Raw genomic sequence first — 27,102 nt, 5'->3', positions numbered from 1 at the left:
ACACACACACACACACAGAATCACACACAAACACACACACACACACACACACACACACACACACACACACTGACACACACACACTGACACACACACACACACACACAAACACACACACACACACACACACACACACACACACACACACACACACACAGACACACCCAATCACACACACAGAATCACACACAAACACACACACAAACACACACACACACACACACACACACACACACACACACACACACACACACACACACACACACACACACACACACACTGACACACACACACACACACAATCAAACACACACACACACTCCCCCCCCCTCAACACACACACACACACAAACACACACGCACACACACACAGATAAACACATCAACTCCCTGAGTGCTGGGGTACTCACACCTCCTCCCCGTCCCTGGCCTCCTCTCGGGCGACGGTCCAACGCTGTGCCGTTCTCACTTTCCTCCCCTCAGGGATCCACCGGAGACGGATCCCGTTCGCTCTACACTCCCAAGCGCCGCCAGTGCGTGCTGAGCCTCCGCCCCAGACCAGAGGAACGTCATGGCTCACTCTTTGACGCACACACACTCTGACACCAGTGCACGCGCACACACAGACACACACACACACACACACACACACACACAGACACTCAGATGGCCACACTCCGGAACACGCACACACACCAATGGACACACACAAACACGCGCACACACACACACATGTGCACACCCATTCACACACCCACACACACGCATTCCCTTATGTAAGAAAAGATTTACCAAAATCAGTTCAGACGCGCATTTATTCTTTTTTCAAGAAGATAGTGCATGACCACACTTTGTTTCAGAAAATATAGATGTATATATTTTTTGCTTCACAACCTCATCCTCAACCCACCATCCTGCAATCCTACTGGAATGAAAGTTGTTTCCTATTAAGGTCTCACATAAAAGTTTGTGATTAATTGACTAGTAAAATGTAAACATGCAGTTAACTTCAATGCAGTTCACCCAAATGCTAAGGCTCATTTCTTTTTTTTTATCAGTTATTCCTGTGGTTGATTGTTGAGTAATGCACAGAGGAAAGGGGACGACTCTGACAGCCTTATCTACAGCAGATATTGTTTCTCACTATCTAAATTGCTAAAGGATTAGTTGCTGATAACCTTGCAATGTTCAAAAAATATCCTCTGCAATCTTGGTCAACAGTAGCGGAGATCATTTGGTAGACGTTTACTCCAAAAACCTGTCCTGTAGTGTGGTCGTATAATATTCATAACATGTACAGTGTTTACAACGGGGGATGGCTCTGTCGCTAAAGGCTGAGGAAAGCTGGTCAGCAGAAAAGGAGAATCAGTGAAACAACCATCTGCTTGTATCCACCTAACCCAGCCCCCACCACAGCCATCTCCCCGACTATAGTTTCCTTTCCTCTCGATCTTCTTGCCAGAGAAGACGAGATGAGGATAATTCTATGAAAACCGAGATAGGGAACAACCACTGTTGAGCAACATGTGAACAGAAGGCTCCATGTGGTCTGGTGGACTGTATATTGTAGAATATATTTTTGTCATTTGGGGCATAGGGCCACCTCTACTCCTCTCTTATGAATATCACCATGTATACAGTATATAAATCCCATCGGATGGACACTTATCTCAATGAGTTTGGACACAGCGCTATGTGATTTTGCTCACACAAACCAACCTGTTGACTCAAAGGCATGGTCCGGGCCATACAAAACCAAACGTTTTTTTGGGTCATCTTTAAAAGCATCCATGGCACGCACAAAGAAGGACACAAAGTCAGGGGTTCACCATGCGACTCAGGGGGGGATGATGTTATTCTGAACTAGCTGTCACGGCCTGGCAATGAAAAGTGAATCACTTCAGGCCTACACTAATAATAGCCGGGCATCATATATACGCCTCAGGTTACATCCCTTGGTGGCCGGCGTAGAACTTAAAGACATCTCTGTTGAGCCAGCAGTGATGCGGTTTCCCATGCAATGCAGGAGGAGGAGGAGGAGGAGGAGGAGGAGGAGGAGGAGGGTGAAGGGTTAGGCAGTGCAGATAGTGTACGTACATGTGACCCGTACAGACCGGCAAACATGTATTCAAAGACACACACAAACACACACACACACACACACACACACGCAGACCCCCTGTGCCCTGAGAACCATATCTGCGGGCAGACAGACTGATTGATGGGCTTCTAATCAGCATGAAGAGCCCCATCCCTGACCGAATCAGAGACCCCTTCTAGTGCCGGCTAGAAGGGGTCTCTGGTTCGGTCAGGGCTGGTTGCTGATGAGTTGCTTACGGGTGAAGCTGTTGATTCAAGCTATGGAAGATGTGGCCACTTTATCCTCACACATTACGCACCGCTCTGCGTTGTAACGTCTGTGTTTACCCGGAGGCTTATGTTGGGGGTTGTTGGGGGTGTATGCAGCGGACTAACGTGTTGTGAGCCCCTGAACGATGCGGCAGAGCCCCTCCTGTCAGCGACCAGGACGAGCAGACAGAGACAGAGACCGGGAGATGCCGAAGGGGGGGGGGGGGGGCGGCCATCAGCGTCTGAGGAGTTAAAATCCTTTCCTTTCGAAAAAGCATGCATCATACTTAAATATCTATTAACATATCACATTTAAATGTAGTCATTTAGGACAGTGGTTCTCCGTTGGTTAGTTGTGAGGGCTTTAAGAGTGGCAAGTCGCACAGCACATGACAAACCATAATTAATAATTATTATGCCATTGTTGTGGTTGATCATTTAATTTGCGTGTAAAAAAATACACCTTATGATTCTCACACTTTGTTTTTTGCTGCTGAACCATTTTCAAGGTCTCTTTAAGGCCCGAAATCCTTACATATAGTTCCGTTTTTTTTTGTACTTTATACTACAGGCTCGTTGGGGTTGTCAGCCAGGCTCAGAATTAACTCATGAAGTTTAGGCGAGGTCGGTTTTGTGGGAGTGGGGAACTCCCTTTGGCCCGGACCTGTAGCTTCGTAGCTTAGTCGCCATTATAAAAGGATTTAAGACAAAGCCATCTAACACACTAAAGGAAATGGAAAAACCGAAAAGGCATAATAAGACCCCTTTAATCTTTAGCAAGAAGCCCATGGATCTACTAATGTTTCTATGATAATTTATGTTTCAATAGCTTACTATTTCATTTAGTTTAGCCACGACTGTTGCAGTTCTTTCTGTGCTCAGTAGATGAGCTAACACCCATGTGTTTTTAACAGTACAGAATTGCCAATTGTTTTTGGTTGTGACTTATGAAATACTGTGACGAACAAACCGTGGCGAGCACTATACTAGAGGGAGTGCAGAGTTCCTCATCTGAGGTCATATTCTCTGATGTATTCTCCCTGCTTCGCATCACTTAATCTATAATTTAGTTTCAAGTAAATAGGTGGAATTTCCCCTCCCTTTTAAAACAAAATCTGCTCTTTGGTTGGGAGGTTTTTATGAACTATTGTATCGGTGGTTCACAAAGACAAACTAATCAGCGTGTGCTGCTCGTGAAACTGGACCCCACCCTCTCTAGCCCGCTCCGTCTCTTCACTCCAGAAGTCCACATCTGGGGTGACATCACTAAGAAAAGAGCGCCGCAGACAGAGGGACTTTCGGAGGTTATTGGTTTCCGATCACCACAAGCTCACGTGATCAGCAAATCAGTGCATGTCTTGTCAGTATTTGTCAATCATGGAGATATGAATTAATTTAGATTGAATTAAACTACGCAATAGACAATATGAAGTTTAGTTAATATTCCATACAAAAGAAACTGAACCATGACAATTACAAAATATAAAAGCTAAATTATTATTATTATAAATAAATAAAACATGATTAGTAGGCTATGCGTTTCTGATCAACCGAAAGCGCATTTCGACAAATGTTCAGCGGGTTTATGGATGGTGGTGCGAACCACTGACACCTCACCCTCTTCATGAATAGCTAGAGGTTGACACCGGTCACAGCAACACACGCATTGTGAGTCCGGACCCCCTGAGAAGATCAATTTGCTCCCCCTGGAAATGGGCCTTTCATTAGGGCTGAATGGAGACAGAGGGTCGGGCGGCGGGGCAAGAGACCGGCCAGTGTTGCTCTAACAGAGTGTGAAGACAAACATCACCGGGATAAGGCTGCCTCTTGTTGTTGTGACGAGCAGGCGATTAACACCTGGATCTTTCAATCAGATAAGGATTCACAAGTCAGTGTGGGTCATCATCACATGTGGGGGTCTAGCGACGTGTGTGTGTGTTTGTGTGCGTGTGCGTGTGCGTGTGTGTGTGTGCTCCGAGCTCGGGGGACAGGGGTAATGAGGCTCACCGCGTGCATTGTTCTACACGTCTTCTCAATGAGAGTTAACGGAGAACGCGCGTCCACTGTCAACACACACACCGTGACTCTAGCATTGACATTGTTCCGGTTAATTTCATATTATTTAGGCAAATATTTGCTACAACTAAGACCTAACACATAGAGGTCGTCCTTTTTGATCATCATAGGATAACAATAAACCCCCATTCTCTCCGGGTTCAGGTCTTACCTGCAGCCTATTTTACGTACATTTTTACATCTAAGGATGAGAAATGGACCACAAAAAGGAATATATGAAAGATGCACGTGCAAAAACCCATGACGAATTATTGAAAAGTAGTGAAGAGTAGGTGTTTGAGCATGACGGAAAAAACAGAAATCTAGTGAACGGGTTAATTTTGAGTCATAGGAGCTTTTGAGAAGTAGAAAATGAGTGAAAATTCCTCCGCCGCGGCGACAGAAGGAAAGCAAGCGAAGCTTCCAAAAATAAAGGAGATCAGATGTTCTCGAACACGAATTCACAAACACGTTTAAAATATTTTGTTGTGTCTTAAACGTTCAAACGTTTCATTCCTCCGTCGTGTTCGTTAAGCCAGCCTCTGTGTGGATAGCGCCCAGAAGTAGTCCCACCCTGACTTGCATGCGGAAGGTTACGTCTCTCACCGCGGCGTGACTCCACCGCACTAAGTGAAGTTAGTGAACTGCTGAGTTGGAAAGTCGAAGAAACTCTGCGCTGCCGCCGTTTTACGCCACAAAGTTGTAAGATTTAAACGATTTCAAAGTAACGGCGCATGATTCCCACGTTAAGGAAACGATAGAGCAGCAAACCGCTGAACGTTTATCACTTTTTAAAGTTTCTCTTGTGTGTGAGAGAGTTGTGAGAAGGGTTTTGGAGGACCATCGTACCCCTGGAGACACCCAGCCGCGGCGACCCTATGTGGATTCTACTCCGAAAATGGGCCAAATCCCCGGTTTCTCTTCGGGCTCAGCGGTAGTTCTCGTCGTTTGCTGCCTTCGCTTGACTTTGGGTGAGTTTTGGGAGTAGTTTTAATTTATTGCGATGTTTCGGATCGCCGTTGCGCCCGCTTCACTGCTCCTAGCGACTCCTGTAGCATCCGTGCGCACGCTTCTAATTGCAACTTGTTAATTAAGTGGGTTCGATCGCGATCAAACACCATGGTGGACTATTTAAAGTAGGCTCGATTGCGAACCTGATTGGGAACCTACTCCACTTTGTATTGTCTAAGGTTGTTGGGAGATGGATATACTGCAGTTAGGTCCTATGGATGTACTAGTAATGTCGTTTGACCTCTCCATTCGAGATGTTCTCCTAAGTTAAGGGATATTTCCAATGTACCAAACACGGTGGTTCTGGACATTGCAGCCTTCCGATGTGCTCATGGGATGAGTCAGGAGCGAGGATTCGCACCGCTGCCCAGATGTTGCGTCGCACTCGCTCGTCCATTTCAAGAGAAATCACCCAAAATGGACTCTTACCTTCAGCTGTGTGGAGCGGAGCTGCTGTTGTTATTCTGAAGGTTTAGAATAGTATTACACGCGTCCATTTCGGCCGTTGCATATCTGGAGATTTTTTTTACTTTTTTGTTTTTGGCTAATTACTTTAGACCTAATACTAATAAACGAAGTGTGAATGCCATTGTGGTACAGCACTTAGCGAGTGTCTTTTTCCCTCACAATTGTATGCAATTTAATCCTCCTCATTAGTCTGCTACTTGCTATGTGTTGTTTACACCGACTTGAACGTATAATTACTCCTGATGGGTTGTTGAGGTTTTCAGCGTTCCCTGATGGTCAATAATAATAGCAAATGGGCTTCGAGTCTTTTATCCATGAAGGTCGCAAGATAAAGAGTCTTTATTTATTGTTTTTTTAACCAATGTGTGTTTTTCTCGAATGGTTACATTCAGCAATCCCTCAAAACATGTGAAACTACACTATATAACAGAGGGCCAAGACAAAAGAGGAAAAGACAATGTGATAGTGCTGCAGGCAGTGCAAGGAGGAGCTGGTGGAATGTTGCTGTTGGTGTTTCACATTCCTGCTGTCCTTTTCTCTCCAGGCCCTCTGTCTCCCTCTCCTCACTCTCTCTGTCTCCCTCTCCTCACTCTCTCTTTCCCCTGCTCACTCTCACATTGCCCTGCACACACATGGGCTCTATCCATTATTTTACTTTTTTATTGCTTTGTCTTACTTGAAAAGTAAATACTACCCCACAAAAAAAACGCTTTTCAGCTATGTAGTTGTAAATGTCTTCCATAATGAGGCCAATAACAACGGGCCAAATGGATGCAGATCCATAAACGATCACAACCGTTTCTCCAAAGAACACGTTCGCCCCCCCCCCATGCTCGATTCCTCTGAGGCGTGGGCACGGATGGATGCAGATATTTGTTCAGGGCAATGTGCGGATGCGTGTGTGTGAGTGTGTGTGTGCGCATCTGTTTTGCGTGAGTGTATTTCTTCCAGTATGTGGACACAATGAGCTGCGATTGTGCCGCCCCTGCCCCTCCAGCGGCCTGCAGGCCAGGCCTGGTGTGAAGTTATCAGATCTGCGCTGCCCCGCTCTCCCCGGAGCACAGCGCGGGGCATTGAGGGACCAACAAGGCTGTTAACTAACGGAGCGCCAGCCCCGCCCACTGCCCTCGGGTGGGGGGTCCTCACATGTGTCTCAGAGCGTCCTCCGTGCCTCTCCGTCGGTTCCTCATTCCCGTCCAGAAGAGGCTCTGGAGGTGGCGCTAGCGGCCATGACACCGGGGTTCTCACTCCCGCCTCACTCTTTTTCCCATCCTGCTGATTAGCGGTGCAGTTAAAACACGAGGATGCCACATGTGTACAGCTGTGTGTGTCCCGGGTGGGTCTGAGTGGAGGAGGGTAAACACCGCTGGACTGAGGCCGCGTAGGGCTGAGCGGCACCGGGAAGGAGCTCCAGATGTTTGACTGTCCCCTCTGGGATCATGTGTAGGTCTTTGTGTCCACCGTGTATCAATTGATCCGATTCTTCCTTTTTTTTTTGTGCAAGGAAGAAGAAGAATAGGCCTACACATAAACATAAATAATCTTTGTTGTGTCTGTGTGGAGCTGATGTGCTATTGGTGAATAAATGTGTTGAAGATAGCGAGGTCATGCCCAACGCATTATCTTTGCTTTGCACACGTTACTTTAAAACCATTGACCCTCGATTGCTCGACGTGCGTCCGCGCAGTTCCTCTAATCCTGGAATATTGGATAGATGCTAGTGGCTGGGCGCGCACTGGGAGCCCTGGAGTGTGTGTGTGTGTGTGTGTGTGTGTGTGTGTGTGTGTGTGTGTGTGTGTGTGTGTGTGTGTGTGTGTGTGTGTGTGTGTGTGTGTGTGTGTGTGTGTGTGTGTGTGTGTGTGTGTGTGTGTGTGTGCACTGTTGAACAGGTTAGCAAATTAACAGGGAATTACTGCAGCCCCGCATTCCTCGCCCAGCGCAGCCCAGTGATCCTGGAGACTGCCGGCCAGCAGACTGCAGGGTTATGGACCAAGTGGGACACATTCTGTAGGCAAGCGCAGGGCGGCTAAGCATTGCTTTGCCACTTGTCACTAATCTTAACATTAACATGGTCATTTAGATTAATTGTAACCACACAGCTTATTTAATGAGAAGATAGAAATTGTCTGAGTGATAGTACCATACCGTCACAAACAACCCAGCTTAGATTAAGGATGTGGTACGCAAATGAGACCATTGTGTAACCCTTTCTAATAAAGGGATCTGGTTTCACAAGAAAATAAATGTCAAGACTCCGAAATGTTCTAGTAAATTTTAGTCTTACATCGGGGAAAGTCTGGTGGGCTTTTCTTCTATGGTCTCTGCCTGAATGCTTGCTGTTTGTCTCTCTCACTGCTGTTTGTCTGTCTGTCTGTCTGTCTCTGTCCGTCTGTCTCATTGTCTCTCTGCCTGCGTCATGCTCGCCGGTCTGTTTTTCTACCCCTCTTCTCTCCACTGTTCTCTTCCCTCCTCTCTCTACTGCACCGTTTCTTACTGTCTTTTGCACGCACGCGCGTGCGCGCACCCACGTGCGCGCCCCCACACACGTGCACAGGCTGCCTGCGGTGCAGAGTTAACCCTGCGGTACTGACACAACACAGCCCTCCTCTGTGTACACAGCTTTGGAAGAGGCCTGTCCAGCCCCCTCCGTGTAACGAGGACAGCCCGCGGGCGAGTACCGCGCCTCAGAACAGTTCAGCCGCGGCCTCGCACGGCTTTGCTCTGCTGTTGCCCTTTTGCAAAATCCGGCGAGTTACCCACCCTTGCCCTTCTCCCCCCCCCCCCCCCCCCCCCCCCCGACCTGAGAGCGTGAGGCCCGCCTGCCCCCGCCTGTGTGGGCCGCTGGAGCCCCCCTTGTGGTATTGCTGTTTAGTTTGAGCTTAGCTTCTCTTCTGCCGCGCGGAGCCCAGGGTCTTTTTATTGCACGTTGCCATGGCGTCTTGCTAGATAGGGGGTTTGGCGCAGCAATTCCAGGAAATGGGGTTACTTCCTAAGTATGAGTGAACAACTTCCTTCTGGCCCGGTGCGGACGTGTGCCAGGGCCTGGGGACGCCCATTCGTGTGCAGTCTTTGTCCGTAGTTCAGTAATTACTTCCCCCATCTCAGTCCTCGGCTATTAACTCTAAGCCTGTCCCCCCGACCCTTCTACCCTACTCTCTCTGTTCTCGCTTCCTCTTACGTTGCTTCTTCCTTTTCGCTTGCCTCTCTCGCACGCTATCTCTTGCTATCTCTTGCGCTCGCTCTCTCTCTCTCTCTCTCTCTCTCTCTCTCTCTCTCGCTCACTCTCTCACTCTCCTTTCTTCTTCTTGTTGTTTCCCGTCATGACACAGCCCCCCCCCCCCTCAAGAGGCCCGCTGTGGTTTCAGTGACAAAGCAGTGGCGAGTGTGGAGGGAGGAACTGGCTGGCAGCAGGCAGCAGGCAGACAACCAGATCCTCTGTGGCAATCGCTGCTGGCTAGACGGTGGAGGGGCTGAGATTCCTCCAGCACTCTCTGATACAGAGTTAATGAACTCTGCCGCCTTTCAGTGGTCGACGTTTTTTCAGAGTGGTGTCATGATGAAATATGGTGATTGTGGTGTCGTAAGTTACCGTGCTATCATCAACGGTGCTGTGGTAGCTCTATGTGCTATATGGCTCTAAATATATGAGCTCTATATGGTGAATACAGACCGGTTTTTAGATTTGAGTTCTGAATTATTATGTGTTAAATCCCTGTTTTTCTTCTGTTGTTGATATAAGGTCTTAACATTACTACATATTTAACGCAACTTGGTAGTATTTAGTTTAATGGTAGGTGATCATAAAACCAAAACACAACAACAGTTCCCTGCACAAATGCGGTGTGTAATTTTGCGTGAAGCTAAATGGAAATTATGATGAAGTAACATTAACTGAACATGGCATCTTCCCTTTGGGAAACAAGTCTTCAACCAACTCAGTAAAGTAACAAAGGGGAACCTTCTATGCATGCATTATGCTGATCACTGCAAACCAAATTTCCCTCAACTTTTGAGTTTTACTACTTTAACGCATGTGTCACTGAACATTTCCATACTTCTGCTATTCTCTTGCTGCATGTGTCCGCCCCACACGCGTGTGTTCCTTGCAGTGTAGGCGTGGGGGGGGCTCTGTTCTGCTCAGAGCTTCATGGGGACTGGCCCAATCCCCTCCTGATCCAGCCACCACGGTTTACCTCCCCCCCTCCGGTCCCATCCACTCCGCTTCTTTACTCTCCGCGTTCACCTCCTTCCCAACAGTTCACAGTTCAGAGAGTAAATACATGCGTCTGCTTTTTCTAGGTGTATCCTTCAGCGTCGGTGATGTCATACTACTACTACTAACTTACTACCTGTTTCCCGGCTGGCAGACCCTGGTTGTCTGTTTACTGTGTCGATCGCTGCTTATCAGCGCTTTGATCCCAGGGAATGTTTTCGGACCGTGGTTCATTGATAGGGAAGTGTGAGAACGGCCAATAGTTAAAACGAACGGAATGTAGGCGATAGATTAATCTCTCACACACACACACACACACACACACACACACACACACACACACACACACACACACACACACACACACACACACACACACACACACACACACACACACACACACACACACACACACACACACACACACACACACCTCTCTGTGTGTGGGAAATGGAGTAATAAGTAGCAGGCTGTCCTAAAGCCTGTGAGATCATTGCGTCTGGCTTCATGGCTTTGGATCGGGAGAACCCGCCAAACCAGTCCGGGGACTAAATCTCTCCCTCGCTCCGCCTTTTTTTCTTCTGTTGCCTATTCTCCTTCTCCTTCGGTATTACTCATTGTGACTATCTCTCTTTTTACTGACTCCTGCCGTCCCTCATTGTGTGTGACGACCCTGATCTTGTAACAGTAGCCGCACATTATGCTCAAACTTCCAAGCTATGTGTAAAATGAGATTCTTGTGAGCTCGAAATTGTATTTTTTTTTTTCGTAAAAGGCCTGACATCTGCATGTGACTTAGTGTGGAAGGTTGAACTGTACACGTATTGTTTTGATCTTTGTGATAACAAGATGGCATCATAAGCACAATATGTATTGATAATACTAAGCAAATCAGAATTCCGTGATATGGACTCTGATGTTCACAATATCTGTGGTAATTGTCGGTTTAATGGAATTTAAATACTTGGCGCAGACGTAAACTATTAATAAACAAAATCCAATGTATGTGCGTGGGCTTGTTTCTGTGCGGGAGTATCTATTATCAAGTGTGCTGGCAGCGCTACAAGCTGATAGTGGTGTGGTCCTAAAATAGCTCTGTAATGGTTAAACACGGCTACTGGTGTGTTGAGGTCTGGGCACTGGAAGGCTGGGATTATGAATTTCATGCTGGTTTGTAGCTATATATCTCCGTGTCTAATGGCCTGTGCCAGGCTGCTTGTAGCCAAGCCTCGAGTCCATGGTCAAGTCCAACACGTTTTTCAAGCACTTAAAAAAAAACTAGTTTTGAATCGTATATATTCTTATTGAAATAATTTTTAAGTATTTCTCCCCATTCCTCTCTGTGGTTCATTCTGATGTCTGGGTGTTACAACCATCCCAAAAACAAAATGTATATTTGCAACTTTAAAAAATTTAAAAAAAGACAATGTAAATGTCCTGTTATCCATAAGGTCACACAAATGTCACGATCATGAAATAATTCTGACTATTTCAAATGACACATTGCACTGACACTCGTCAGGGCACAGGAAGTAGGGTGAGCTCTGACTTCCTGTTGTCATCATTTCCCTTATCTGTGCAAGGGAGTGGCAATATTAAGAAATCAGCTGACTACTGTAAAAGCAGAAAGAGCACAGTGTGCACTTAAGGTTGGTTAAAGATCGACCCTATTTATCATTACACCAAAGGGTCAACGTCAATCTGAGTTGTTGAATTGATCCGTAACCAGTTATAAACATATCCTTAAACGACAACGTTGGCCCATCACACGGCCTAGTGTGAAGCCCACTCCGTCTCACGGTCCCCAAACCCTAGCATGAAGACGTGTGCCTGATCACTTCTCCCTATCTGGGTCTCCAGAGCCTAGCGTGCCTGTAGTCCTCTCCGTCTCTGGGTCTCTGGTGGCTCGCTCCAGGACCCACCGTGGGGGCATCGTCTCGCGGGTCCGTGTGTCTCTGTCCTGGGAGGGACTTGAGGCTTGTCGTCGGCGTGGTGACGTGGGCGTGCGGTCAGGTCTGCCGCCCGGGTGTCGCATAGCCATGCGGTCGCCGGCTGTTTCCGGCCTGGTGCGGCATGGCTGTTTGGATGACTGGTTAAATGCCGATGAAAACCCTCGGGGGAGGGGGGGGGGATGAGGACGTGATTCCCGCTTTGGAAGGAAAGCCAATGTTCACATGTAGTTAAATTTGCCGTGTATGCAAAGCAGGATTATGAACTCTTTAATGGCTGCAGGCTCGTCTGCTCTCATTCTTTAACGGATTTGCACTCGTTTTGACGTGTGTGTGTGTGTGTGTGTGTGTGTGTGTGTGCTTGTGTTTTGTGTGTCTCCACAGCTCTGCAGTGCTTGGACAATGTGAAGCCCTGCATTAACAACGCCACATGCCTGACCTTCCCCGACGGCACCGGACACTGCAGGTAAGTGCGGCCAGACGGGCTCCCACACCGACACGGGGCCCCCTCACAGACAACACGAGGCCCCCCAGAGCCCCACACAGTCCGAGTGCTGTGGAGCAGTGGTCCAGCAGGGGAAAGGGACCTTTCACGGCAGTACTGCTACATCAAGAGCAGCCAGTGGGCCGAGGGAGTTCTAAATCTATCCCATCTCTGTCCACGTTTTCGCTCAGACACAGAGAGCGGAATAAAAGACTCCTCTGTTTGTCGGACTACATTAGTTCTGGGAACAGAACCAACACTCACACTTTCACCTCCGGGATGGGCTTTTTTTTTTTTTTCCTTCTCTCTAAAACGACCACTCCGGGGAAATGTAGTACATGTCCAAATTCTGTCTGCGTCGTAATCTTTCTTTTGGGCTGTATTATCGTAGGCATGTTTTCCCATCGGAAGGAAAACGTTAACGATGCAACGTCATCTGGAAACACGGTGTGTTTTCTGTAACAAACACACAGCGCAGGAACACCTCCGAGATCTACGTGTCTACCGCAGAGCATGCCGCTCAGAGATGAAAGTGGGTCCTGCAGTCTCTGCTGACGTCGTGTACGCCTTTAGCGGCGGCGGCGCTAATTCCTTTCTTCCTAAACCGCCCACGACCAGCGCTGGCTCCATGATCTATGACTTCCACCCCCCCCCCCCCCCCCCCCCCCCGACGGCTCACTGGAGTTTGTAATTAGGGAGAGAGCTATCTGTTTTTAAATGCGATGCCACTCCCGAGCCAGGAGCCCCCAATGAAAACACACCGTAGCCTGTTCCTGAACCTATCGCATTTCATTTAATACTATGTGAATCACACGGCGCGCCTGTTCCCAGAGCTTCGGAATTCCAATATTCTGCCACTTCTGCATTCAGCAGCAGGGAATGAAACGGCACTTAATCAGACGTTGGACATTCCTACTCTTTGGTTGTAGGTCACGGAGAGGGTTACTGTGTGTGTGCGTGTGTGTGTGCGTGTGCGTGAGTGAGCATTCCGGGGTGCCTGTGATTATTTGCATGTGTCGGTGTGTCTGTGTTTTGGAGGGTTTGTGTATGTGTTTGTGTAACCATGCGTTTTGCGCAATGAAGGGTGTTTGACTGTGGTGTGGCGTCCTTTTGTTACAAAGAAAATACACATGTGCACCGGTGGAATGTTCCCTTTGGTGCAGGGCTTGTGATTTGTACACCGGGTAGTATAATGTGTAGTTTCACACGACAACTTGTGCTCCCAATGCTGCCAGCGGGAAGAGGCTTTGACGGACTTGATGCAGAAGGAATACCGTTTTTATTGGCTAGGATTGAGACCTAGGGCTGCTGAGACAGGTTTACAATGCAGACACAATTACATAGTCATCAGCAGAGTGATTAATAGTCTCTGGGTTGGGGTTGAGGGAGGAGGTGAGGTTTGGATTAGATGTGTTGGCTTTCTGAGTTGTTGGACTCCCAAAAGAATTCAGGCAATTGAAATAAAGGCACAAATGAAGGCCTTCGGATTTTAATAACATCGTTCCCTTTTTGATTCCAGACCTTGGCATGCCATTCTCCGACTTTTACAAGTAAATGTTTGTCTTGGTACTTGATGATGACATTGAGGATAACAGCCGTCGTAGAGAGAGCACTTATCTGGAGGAGAGAGAGGGAGAGAGAGAGAGGGAGAGGGGGAGAGAGAGAGAGAGGCGCGCTCTGTCCAGAACAGTCAGCTGACAGAGCGCAGGATTGCTGTTAGGCTGATTAACTATAGCCACACACACACTCTTATTGGGCTGCCCTGCTCCCCTTTGGTGAATAGGTTCATTGTCTTAAAGTCGTATTATGTGTTTATTAGCCGTCCCAGCATATTTATGGTGACTGGTTCTAAGTAAACAGCCAAACTTTGGCTGAAGCCACATTATGCCCCAGAATGGCCCAGGGGGTCAGCAGAACACTACAATTAGCTCGGGTTTCAAAATGTTAGTTAGGGAGAGCTGACCCCACAAGGCCGGTAGATCGGACTGGGAATTGAACCGGTTTACCGACCAAGGTGCCAGGTCGATGGGTGTCCCCGGCGGCGACAGAACGGTGGGTGTGTGTCGGCGCCTCGTCTCTGATTCTATTAAAAAGTGGAGTTGAGTGATTTCCGAATGCTATTGGGCAGGAAGTACACGGCATGGAATCAGATCGGATGATGAGGTGCTTTATGAGGCCCCAGAGGGCCAAGCCGTGATCCTCCCACTGTCAGCACTAATCCCCCATTAATTGGTCTCCTCTAAACGCTGGTAACCGGTGGGGCTAAAGGGCTGATTATGGCTCCACGACGACGCAACGCAAAGGGGGTTCACGAACACGTTCCGTCCTTGCGTCGCCCGCAAGGGCCGGACGTGCGCCTCCCAATGTTGCAACCTTGTCGTCGCGGCGACGCAGCAGCAAGGGCTGTGATTGGTCCGCTCACTAAAACGCAACGCTGAACCAAAAGAGGTTCACGACGGCGTCGAGCGCGTCTGCGTGGTTCTTGCGTTGCGTCGCCGTGGGAACACAATCGGTCCGTTACAGGTGAGACGGTGAGGGCAGGTGAAGGAGGCTGGAATAAGGAAACGAGACGGTGGGAGAATAACGCTTCACTTCCACTCCGGCCGTTCTTCCCACACTGCGAGCTGCAGCTGTTTTCCTGTGTTTTGTTCTCCGCCCTCCACCGTGGCGGCGCTACGCCAGGTATGACTGAGAGAGCCAGAGCGTTTCTGGGAGAGGTCGGCCGACCGCCCCGCGGCCACAGAGCCGAGGAGCTGCCGAACCGGTGAGACGGCAAGCCAGCAGCTGAGGTGTGTGGGAGAGAGCTCTGCGTGTGTGTGTGTCTGTGTGTGTGTGTGCGTGTGTGTGTGTGTGTGTGTGTGTGTGTCGGTCTTTGTGTGTGTCTGTGAATGCGTGAGAAAGATGTGCATACGAGTGTCTGTCTGTGTGTGTGTGTGTTGTTCTTGTGTGTGTCTGTGCATATGACTGCGTGTGTGTCTGTGCATATGACTGTGTGTGTGTCTGTGCATATGACTGTGTGTGTGTCTGTGCATATGACTGTGTGTGTGTGTGTGTGTCTGTTACACTGTCTGTTCGTGTGTGAGTGTGTGTTTTTGTGTGTGCGCCTCACCTGGGGAACCCTGCGTGTGTGTCGGTCACTGTCCCACCGGGTCCTTTTGTGTTCGGCCATTGGATACGTGTCGCGCTGCGATGGCGTCTTCTCCCCGACATGATTTAGCACCCGGCCGGGGGAAGGCACGTCCTCTCAGAGCGAGCGCCGTCGCCCCGGAGCCCCTGTGTCTCCCCAGGCCAGGGTGCACGTCGCCGATGCACCCGTCTCCTGTTCCGTATCTCTCTCTCTCGGCCTCGCCGTCCCTCTCCCTCCCAGACACTAAAGCCCCCTTGTCTTCCCCCCTCTCTGTTTTTAAAGACAGCCCCACACTGGGGGAGGGGGGGGGGGTGTTGGGGTGCACCCTATAGACAGCACCACACAGGGGGTGGGGGGTGGGGGGGGGGGGGGGGGGGGGGGTGTACCTCTGTTTCATCTGACAGGTAGAATTTGCCCCCTGGCCATCAGAGGAAGGAGGATGACAAAAAAATAAAGAACCATGTCTCTTTCGAGGTAACCCGAGCAGGCCAATCTCACAGAACAGCTCCTTGCTTATGTCAAGAGGGAGGGGGAGGGGGGGGAGAGAGAGAGAGAGGGGGGGGGGGGGGAGAGAGGGGGGGGGGGGCAATGGGGAAATGGAGAGAAATTACCCTGTCACTGCCACTCCTTCATCAAGCTGTCATTAAGCTGTCCATCACTAAGTTCCTTTCCTGCTTCTCCACCCCCCTCCCCCCCCCTCCTCTCTGCTGTGAGGGGGTGTGATGCTTATGGAAACCTGGGCTCACCTGGCCCCTTAATCCCCCTACACCCCCCCCCCCCCCCCCCATCCTCCCCAAGATCAAGCCGCTCTCCCCATTATCTCTGCCGTCCCTGTTTAACCTCTGACTCTCTGCGGTCCGACCGGCTTACCTCTGAAGAGTGGCTTCCACTTTCGTCACCCCTGGTTCCTCACTGCCCGTGAGGTGCCACGCCCGGCCCTGAGCCCGGAGCCTCTTGGGTTCAGACTTCCTGTCTGCCTGTCTGTCTACCAGTGTGTCTGTCTGCAAGTGTGTCTGTCTGCCATTCTGCCTGTCTGTCTGTCTACCAGTGTGTCTGTCTGCCAGTCTGTGTGTTTGCCTGTGTGTGTGTTTGCCAGTGTGTCTCTCTGACAGTGTGTCTGTCTGACAATGTGTGTCTGTCTGCCAGTCTGTCTGTCTTCCAGTGTTTATATCTGTCTGCCACTGTGTCTGTCTGCCTGCCATTCTGTCTGTCTGCCTGCCTGTCTGTCTGTCTGCCAGTGTGTCAGGAAGAGTTTGGACTCGAAAAAGAAGAGGAAACTAAAGTTAACCACTCAATAATGACTCAAGGTTCACGCAAGAAGCACACAAACACCGTATGTCAGCAATGTGTCGAGGTGAATAGGTCCTCATGTTATTTAGAGTTAATGTCAGTCTACCCCTCGTCCTTTCTCTTGTCTGTCCGTGTGTACAATGCAAGTGCACCAGTTTCACCATCGTGTAAATATAATCCGCTTGGCACGTCCGTTTGCTGCACTAAGTACCTCAGGTTATGAGGTTCTAAACCTGTTATGCTCATCTAGGTCACAGCTCAAACGGGCTATGCTTAGTATGCAAGTGTCCCTCAAGTCCGTCTTTCATGGAGCATGGTAACAACGTTTGGATCTAATGGCTGTTCATCATTGGCTCGTTATTCGTTTATTAACGGCATCCATTATGAGTGCCTTGTCACATGACCGGGGTTCCTGCATTGGGACATGCACCATCACCGTCTTTAGTCATGGATGGTGGATGCTCGCCATGCGTGCGTGCCATGTTGAGTTAAGGCGGTTGACTTCCTGCCGGCCCGCCCCTGTCGGCACCGTGTGCTTGTAGCTCTGCCAACCGATTGGCCGCTATCGGCCTTTGTCTTTGTCCGCGGTGTGGGAAGGCGAAAGGGTTCCTTCTCCTCCACGCTGCTCTTCACTCTGCAAGCTCCACACCACTGCGATACTACGTCGGAGACAATAGACGCACAAACACACACACAATAACACTAACACCCATACACACGCACACACTAACACTAACACCCACACACACTAACACCAACACACACTAACACACACACACACACACACACACACACACACACACACACACGCGCGCGCACTAACACACACTAACACCCACGCACATACTAACACCCACGCACACACTAACACACACACACACTAACACCCACACACACACACTAGCACCCCCACACACACACTAGCACCCCCACACACACACTAGCACCCACACACACACTAACACACACAGTAACACCCACATTCTCACACACATGCACATTCACACACAATCGCAAAGATAATAACCAGACGGCGCACATGACCTGGTCCAGAGTAAACAAAGGGGAGAGCGGCGATCGGAATCCAATGCTGTGAATTCCCCCCCCGCAGTCCGCTGCCCTCCGACAGACTTATCAAGCGCCCTGGCAGCCCGCGAGCTGTGGTTCACACCAGGGACCGCAGTGATAAGGAACACTGGGGTGTGTGGTGAGGGCACCTTGGGCTCGTTGCCATACTGGCACGCAGAGTGCTGAAGTGGGGTTGGCAAAGGCCGCTGTGTGTGTGTGTGTGTGTGTGTGTGTGTGTGTGTGTGTGTGTGTGTGTGTGTGTGTGTGTGTGTGTGTGTGTGTGTGTGTGTGTGTGTGTGTGTGTGTGTGTGTGTGTGTGTGTGTGTGTGTGTGTGTGTGAGACATGCTCATTGTGGCCGACCCGCCAGCCTGCCTTGACGAGCTGTCCTGCTGCTTGTTGCTAATAGATGCGAGACTGGCCGTAACACACACACACACACACACACACACACACACACACACACACACACACACACACACACACACACACACACACACACACACACACACACACTTGTTTATTTGTGTGTGTGTTCCCGTGCACATAAAGATGCTCGACCAGAGACGGCTTTACAGATGAGTGAGGAATGTGGCGACCAGAGCCTAAGGCCGCTGGTCGGGGCGGCGGGGACGAGTGGCAACCTGTCACAGGCCCAGCGGGGGGGGTAACCAGAGGCAACCAGGGGGTAACGATGGCCCCCACGTCACTAGCCCAGCGGGGGGGGGGGGGCCTGTGACCTGCAATACTGTTGATCGACTATCGCATTTAAGAGATGACAAACGAGCTATGACTCAATAACCGCTTCTTTTTTGGCAGTGAACATGAGCAACACAGTTTTTTTACGGCTTTTCTAAATCCTTTTCTAAAGCCTTCTTACAAGAAATCGTCCCGTGAGTGCGGCACAATCTGATCCGCCCTCCTATAAAGACCACGATCCGACCGATGTTTTAAAAGAATGTCGGCCGATAAAGATCGCCAGCCGGCCGGTCGATCGGAGCGCCCTGACCTCCGAACACGGCCTTCGGCGCCGTGCAAGGGCTCCCAGTGGAAGGGCTCCCAGTGCAAGGGCTCCCAGTGCAAGGGCTCCCAGTGGAAGCCCAGACCCTGACTGGGAGCCGGGGGGCCTCCCAGTCCATTGTGGCGGATTGGGCGACAGCAACCACAGGAACAGGATGATTAGAGAAGAACATTTGCAGGCCGTGGCGAGGGAAGCATCCAGGGACAGAAGCGGCTCTGTCACGGGCGACCACAGGCCTTAGGAGCGTTTGATTTCCCTTCACCCCCCCCCACCCCCCCATCCTTTTATTTTAAATGCGGACCTAAATACAGAGCATTGAGATGTAACCACACGGGCTGGCCTCCGCCCTCCACCGCACGCCTTAGTTCTGTGTGTGTGTGTGTGTGTGTGTGTGTGTGTGTGTGTGTGTGTGTGTGTGTGTGTGTGTGTGTGTGTGTGTGTGTGTGTGTGTGTGTGTGTGTGTGTGTGTGTGTGTGTGTGTGTGTGTGTCCCTTTCTCTCTCTCTCTCTCTTTCTTTCTCTCACTCGTTTTTCTTTTTGATTCACTTTCCTTCTCTTGTTTTTTTGCACGGAAATACTTTTTCTTTCATTCCTCTTGGAAACTCTATACCATGACGTCGGGCACACACTTGGAACTGTTCTCTCGCTCTGCTCATTTAACATCTCACCCTCTCCAACACCGTCATGTTATTTATGCAGCCTGGTTTCGAATGAAATGGCCTCTTCAAGGTTCATTATCATAGAAAAGCAGAAGATGACTGTGGAGTGAAAGTGATCTGCATTTTACCTGAGTAATACTATAAATCCTATTCATGTGTATATCGTCATACTTTAAAGGGGGGTTACGAACTTCAGAAGCTCAAATTTGAAGGCGTGGATCCTGCAGGCTTCATGTGTTCATCATGTTCTGCTACTTACACAGGAACACGGCTGCCTTTTTGATTGGATGGCAGTGTACAGTGCGTCTATATATTCCAAATCAAGCGGAGGGAAGCACCTACGATGTAGAGATCTAGGGTCTGAAACGTGAGCCAGTGTTTTTCCCTCTCTCCGTCTCTCCCCCACTCGCTGCCTCGGGGAGAGAGGACCATGATGAAGTTATTAAGCGCTCCTCGTAGATAGTTTGGGTTTGGGGTGGGGGGGGGGGGGGGGGGGGGGGTTAAGAGTGAGGCAGCAGACAAAGGAGAAGAGGAGAGGCCTACTGGAGGTGCCAGAGGGAGGGAGGGAGGGAGGGAGGGAGGTGAGGCTCCAACGGGGAGAGAAGGATGGCGGGATCGGACGGAGCAGTGGAGGAGTGAGAGGAGGGAGAGGACGGTACGTGAGTGAGTGAGTGAGTGACCGGTAAAACTACCCCCCCCCCCATCCGGTCCTCTCCGCACCGCTACTCACACCCATGGCCAACCGCGACAGGCAGGGTCAGTGGGAGGAGGAGGAGGAGGAGGAGGAGGAAGGGTGGTTGCGGGGGGGCAGAGAGGTAGAAGGAGTATAAGAGAGAGGGGGGTCAGGGAGAGCTGGGTGTGCTAATATGAACCAGCTGTAGAAATCTGACACCCATGAAGGGGGGATGGATGAGAGGGAGAGAGAGAGAGAGGGGGAGGGAGGGAGGGAGAGAGAGAGGGAGAGAGAGAGAGAGAGCCTGCAGAGAAAGGGAGGGAAAAAGTCCCACGTGGAGCGCAACAAAGAATCCTATAGAGGAGTTTGGCAGCAGTCACCCTCTGCTCCGAGTCCTCCATGAAAGCAGACACGACTGTGCAACTTAATGGGTGTGTGAGCGTGTGCGCGCCTGCACACACATGTGTGCGAAGCGCCAGGCCAAGCGACGTGCGTGCGCCTGCGTGCGCGTGCGTGTGTGCTCGCCGTGGCCAAAAGTTTTGAAGTCACGAAGCAGCACAGCCAGAGACCCCTCTCACACGCTACAGTCGGCGTCTGAGACCATTGCTGCCGAGGCCACATGTCTGAGGCTCTGTGGGGGCCGGAGTCGTGTCTGTTGTCTCTACGGCTCGGTGTCTCCCATGGTGGGGCAGCCTGGTCTCACACTGATACCGGCTGCACCACCAGCTTAGCCCGCTGCCGCCGCCGCCGCCAGCGCCTTGGCCTTTAGTTCTGTCGACGCCGGCTTGATGACGCTGATTGGGATTTAATTGAGTTTACTTGGCATCTCTTCTGTCCACACCTTCGACTTTTCTCATGAAGACTTCAGAGGAAGTTGGCGATTGTCTGTCTGTCTGCCTGTCTGTCTCTCAGAGAGTGTGGAGGGTAGTAGCAGTGCTAGGCTCAGATGCTTCGAAACTATTTCTGACTTTCCCCCTTCCTTTATCTAGGTGCCTGTTTTGTAGTTTCTCAGAAATCTCTCTCTCTCTCTCTCTCTCTCTCTCTCTCTCTCTCTCTCTCTCTCTCTCTCTCTCTCTCTCTCTCTCTCTCTCTCTCTCTCCTCTCTCTCTCTCTCTCTCTCTCTCTCTCTCTCTCTCTCTCTCTCTCTCTCTCTCTCTCTCTCTCTCTGAGAGAGACGGGAGAGTGTTACCACCAACAACTCTCAGATTTCTCCTCAAAACGTCGCTCGTCATTCCCAGGGCAGAGGGAGGGGCGGCGCAGAACAACAACAACAACAACACGGCTCACTCCCATGGCGGCCATGTTGTTGTGATATCTCGACCGGGCCATGTTTGTGTTTACTCCGAGGGAGGTTGAGTTTGCGCGCGTGGGAGCGTGATTGTGTATGTGATTGAGTGTGTGTGTGTGTGTGCATTCTTGGTGTTGGTCTCATGGAGTGCAGGAGGTATCAGTAGAGGCGTGCTGATAGACGACCAGGGGACGGTGAGCTGGGCAGAGGGCCGGGCCCCCACGGTGTCTCTAATGGGAGGGCGCTCCTCAGGTCAGCGGGCTTTGAAGATCCGGTGTCACCTCTCGGCCGCCCGCCTGTTTGTTTACCGAGAGGGAAGATGGCTCCGAGACCCTTCGGCTCAGCACTCGGTCCGTCTCGGTCATGGGGAGGAACACAACGTTGGGTTTGGTGTTTGCGCATGTTGGCAGTATTGTCGTCCGCAGCAAATCATTGGCTTGTTGTGCAAGTTGGGTTTGGAAATGTTTGATCATGATGCAACATCGGGAATCAGGCCAGTGAGCCACTGTTGCAATATGAACATTTTGAAATGGATGTGGGTCATTGGTCATAAATTAAATCTTTAATAATGCGATGGAAAGTAAACTGTGAGACAAGTTAAACTCTGTGTTAAGCGCCCTGTTCATGCGTCCGTCCATTCTTCACAGTGACGGGTGAAAAAAAACTTTACGTAAACAGAGTTTTCAATCCAATAATATTACACAACGTTGAGACGGTACAAAGGATTAAGATGAAGCCGTGCCAGCTTCACTTAACGCTGCGGGGAGCAATGTGTGTGAACGCAGAGTTTATGATGATGAGTGACAAAAGAGTCGTAGTAAAAAGCCAGGAATGTCGGCTCTGCGGAGTAAATCACGACAGAACTGCGCGTTGTCCCAGTGCTTGGGTTTCAGTTTCGGTGGAGTCTCGTGGCAAATAAAGGTTTGCACGCTAGACAACAAGGAACAAGTTAGTTATTCTTTTTAAGAGACCAGGCTGGTTCAGATTGCTTTTTGAAGATCAGACGCACACATGCACACACGCACACACCCACTCTCTCTCTCTCTCTCTCTCTCTCACACAACCACACACACAGGACTTGTTGATTTGTGAACCTTTGCACTGGCATGATTCACGACTTGCTTCGGTTTCCCATGGGCTCCGCACCTAATGTGTTCAGGCTGTGTGAGGGTGGAGCGGACCGTTATAAATACAGACCATGTTCGCAAGATACTGCAATGATTCCCATCGTGATCGTCTTCACAACTGCCATCCCCGTTTCACAACGGGGGGGGGGGGGGGGGTGTGTGTGTGTGTGTGTGTGTGTGTGTGTGTGTGTGTGTGTGTGTGTGTGTGTGTGTGTGTGTGTGTGTGTGTGTGTGTGTGTGTGTGTGTGTGTGTGTGTGTGTGTGTGTGTGTGTGTGTGTGTGTGTTGCCCGAGTTATCTTCCTCTAGGGAGATAGGAGAACAGAGTTTGCACCTGTATAAAAGGAGGGCTCTCTCTGTAGAACAGAGTACTCGCGTAAACACACACACACGCACATGCACTGACGTGAGTGTGCCTGCCGACATGAATAATGGGTGTTGACGACCTGGTTTGACTGGCAGAGGGCTGATGTCACTGGTAACAGCAGCCGGGGGGGGAAGTGGCGAGTGAAAGTGGTGGATCTGAGGAATAGAAAGCGACGGGCAGGTTGATTCTCGAGGAGGCAGCGGGCAGGCTGTCTGAGTACTGACGACGTAGCACGCCCGTCACTTCCTGCGTGGCCTGCAGAGTTCGACTCGAGAGGGCTGAGATGAGTGGACGAGTGCGCCGACACAAACGCGTCGTTTTTATAATCTTGATTGTAATAAGCCCGTTTGAGTTTCCCTTTTGACTTCCAAAGGAAGTGGCTTTCAGGCCGTACTCTTCAGTGCGATATCCATTTGTATCAGCTCGTTGCCATGGTAACTCGTAGGAGGCATTGGAATACGAGTCCTGCTCAGGGCTGTTTGGTGAGCCTGGTTTAAGTTTCTGCCTGGCTGACAGGAATCTCACATCCTCTTGCCTTTCGACTCCTTCTTCTTCCTCTTGTGTGTTGCTCACGGGCCTTGGTATGACCCCGTCACCAAGAGGAAGACCACAGCTTCCTCTGTTATGCTGCTTGAGCATGGCTGGGTTCAATTCCACCTCACTGATGGCACCCAATTTTTTTTTTTCCTCGATCTCACCCTCTCTCGCTCTCTCACACTCTTGCTCTCTCTCGTTCTCTCGTTCTCTCGTTCTCTCGTTCTCTCTGTCTCTGTCTCTGACTCTGTGTCTCTGTGTCTCTGTCTCTCTGTCTTAAGCATTCCTTTTTTAGTGTAGGCCATACCTCCTACCGCTAAGTGTTCAAATGCTATAATGATCTCAGATATGCGTACCCGCTGTATGCCGCAAGCCTCCCCGGCGCAACAGTGTGCGCTTTCTCTCGTTCTTTCTTACTGTCATTATTCATTTGTTGTCCTGTCTTTTACAACTGAGTCAAACGGTATTCACCTCAGAGTATTTGCATACTATATTGTATGCCTCAATACTGTGTGTGTGTGTGTGTGTGTGTGTGTGTGTGTGTGTGTGTGTGTGTGTGTGTGTGTGTGTGTGTGTGTGTGTGTGTGTGTGTGTGTGTGTGTGTGTGTGTGTGTGTGTGTGTGTGTGTGCAGCAGCCCTCTGATGTGTTGTGCTCGCTGTGGGCTCGCCTCTCTGATGTGGGTCCCGTCGGTTCACGACAGAAACCGTCTCCATTGTCCCGTTTGTTTCCCCGGCCTCTAAAGCTCCGACCGCGCCGCTCTTTGTAGCACGCCGTCGCTCCCCCCCCCCATCACTAACCTCCTCCTTTTGTCTCCCCTCCCTTTTTGTCTCCTTTACCTGTGTGTGTGTGTGTGTGTGTGCGCAGGTGTGCCGCGGGTTACCTGGGGAACTACTGCCAGCACACGGACCCCTGCCGCCCGGACACCTGCCTCAACGGGGGCAACTGCAGCGCGCCGGCCTCCCCCGGGCTGCAGGTGCCGGGCGCGGCCGTCTGCACCTGCCCCCTGGGCTTCACGGGGCAACACTGCCAGAGGCCCGAGAACTCCACCTGCTTCCCCGACAACCCCTGCGGCCACGGCGGCCGCTGCACCCTGCTGGCCCTCAACAAGTTCAAGTGTAGCTGCGCCCCCGGATGGACAGGTGGGAGACACGCCCTGGGGGCTCCCGCTGGGCTCTGCTGCTTCCTTTGTCTTCCATCCGCTATGTGTTTTATTATTATTATTATTATTTTATTTATTTTTGGGGGGGGGGGATTTAAAAGTTGACTCCCGGCTTAGCTTGACGTGTTCTCTGTTTAGAGATCACCCCCCTCACACACACACACACACCCCTCTTACGCACTTATTGTGTGTTGTACGTCCTGGCACTTAAAAACAGTACTTCTGTAGCGTCTTATCCTAGCTGTCTTTGTTGTGCAAGGGGAGTGGGCTAACCTAGCGATTGTTAGCGCTCGGCACTTGGTTCTATGAACGTCCCCACTGCACCGACAGCGGTATATTGTTGTTTCTCTTTCTTCTGACAAATGTACTTATTGTAAATCGCTTCGGATGAAAGCGTCCTGCTGAACGTCCTCAATGTGAGTGTTGTGGTTAGGGTTAGTTGTTAAGCTGCACTTTCTGAGTTGCAACACAAACCGCTGCTCTAACTCGTTGTTGTTGTTGTTGTTGTTGTTTTTGTCGTCGTGGCCAGGTGCGCGGTGCGAGCGGGAGGACAGCTGTGTGTCCGGCCCGTGCTCCAACGGAGGGACGTGCAGCTCGCCGGCCGCGGGCCGCTTCGTCTGCTCCTGCCCGCCCGGATACAGCGGGCCCACCTGCCTCAACGACACCGACGAGTGCGCCGCCGCGCCCGCCCCGTGCCACAACAAGGGGGTGTGTGTGAACACGCCAGGCTCCTACAGGTGAGGACCGCCGCTCGGAAACACACACACCCCGCAGTGTTTTCACGTCCCGTCGTTTACCACCGTGTCGGCTGGTAACCGGAAGGTTCCCGGTTCGATCCCCGGCTCAGCCTAGCCGAGTGTCGAGGTGTCCCTGAGAGAGACAGCCTCACTCTCACTTCTCCTGACGAGCCGCGGTCGCCTCGCATGGCTGACTCCGCCGTCGGTGTGGGAATGTGTGCGTGAATGTTCGGTAATATGGTAAAGCACTTTGAGTGGCCTCAGGTTGGCCTTAAAAAATGTTTTGGTTTGGTTCCGGTTTCCGACCGACCCTGTCATTTTATGTGCGTCCCAAATTATTTTATGAGCTTTAAAAAAAAAAAATAAAAAAAAATTGATGCAAACTATAATTACGTTTTTGTACAGCACCTCTTCATTCTGTACAAGGATGAGCGAATTTTCTCGTTTTTAAATGAAAACAACCTACCTATCATTCGCTGCCGCTGGAAAAAATAAAATAAAAAAATAAAATAAATTCCCTACCTACCCATGACCTCAACTGACAACCAACAGGAACCAAACTTTATTTTTTTTAGGCCTTAGAAAAACGCTTAATAAATGCAGTCCATTTTATATTGTATACCAGAGGTCGACCGCTGACTCTCTGGCTCCGGTATTGTTCGGCCTTTGCTTTCATCCCGTGCCTGAAATGTGTTCTGTGATGGGAGGCTTTAAACTGTGCGATTCCAACGGGCGACAAAACTCTGTGTCTCGTCCACAGGTGTACCTGTACCCCTGGCTTCACGGGCGTCCACTGCGAGACCCCCTACATCCCCTGCTCCCCGTCGCCCTGCCTGAACGGGGGCACCTGCCGGCAGACCTCCGAGAGCAGCTACGTGTGCCACTGCCTGCCAGGTACGAAACCATGGAACGCCTGGGCAACGTCGAGCCAATCAGAACCGAGCAATGAGACAACAAGCTGCCATGTCTTAGGAATCACCTGAAACAGGCGAGCTGTGAGCATACAGAGGAAAATCGACTGTTAGCATGGACGGTTAGGGAGTCCACTGTACAAGGGGATCAGATATAATGACCCATAAATACAGTGCCGAGTCACTTGCACTACGAGACTCTGCTACGAGACTCCACAATAATGACCTTAGTAATCATACAGTGGTACATTGAAGGTTGCCACAGGTCTTAACTGTAAGTCTTTGGATTTAAAAGACATCCACATCAAGTCAACCACAAATAAATGTGTCGTTTAGTTTCCATAGTTGTTTAATGTGTAAACAGTAATTTGAGCGCATTGAGTTTTACTCTGGGTTGTCTAATGGTAGTCGGCTGTATCCGACGATGGTTTCACACTACACAATCCAACACTATTTACACAAAACAGTGTCCATTATAATATTTGCTTTGCTATGATGGTAATACATATGCAAATAGAGGTGTGTGTGAGAGACAGGAATTGTCTGAGGAAGAAAATGTGTGTGTGTGTATATATATATTCGGAAACGGAAGGGTTTAACATGAGGCTATATAGTG

At 50.3% G+C, this 27,102-nt stretch overlaps 1 protein-coding gene across 1 annotated transcript in view; it reads left to right on the top strand.

Moving 5' to 3' along the window:
- The first annotated feature begins 4,973 nt into the window (after positions 1–4,973).
- Positions 4,974–27,102, top strand: part of notch2 (notch receptor 2) — a 46,312-nt gene continuing 24,183 nt past the window's right edge. The window contains 5 exon segments of the mRNA XM_056604662.1: positions 4,974–5,375; positions 12,430–12,511; positions 24,544–24,818; positions 25,368–25,575; positions 26,336–26,469. Of these exon segments, the coding sequence (XP_056460637.1) occupies positions 5,303–5,375; positions 12,430–12,511; positions 24,544–24,818; positions 25,368–25,575; positions 26,336–26,469 (772 nt within the window). The 5' untranslated portion in view covers positions 4,974–5,302.

Source organism: Gadus chalcogrammus, chromosome 12 (assembly GCF_026213295.1).
Source record: "Gadus chalcogrammus isolate NIFS_2021 chromosome 12, NIFS_Gcha_1.0, whole genome shotgun sequence".
Taxonomy (NCBI): Eukaryota; Metazoa; Chordata; class Actinopteri; order Gadiformes; family Gadidae; genus Gadus; species Gadus chalcogrammus.
This window is presented reverse-complemented; position numbering and strand designations above follow the sequence as displayed.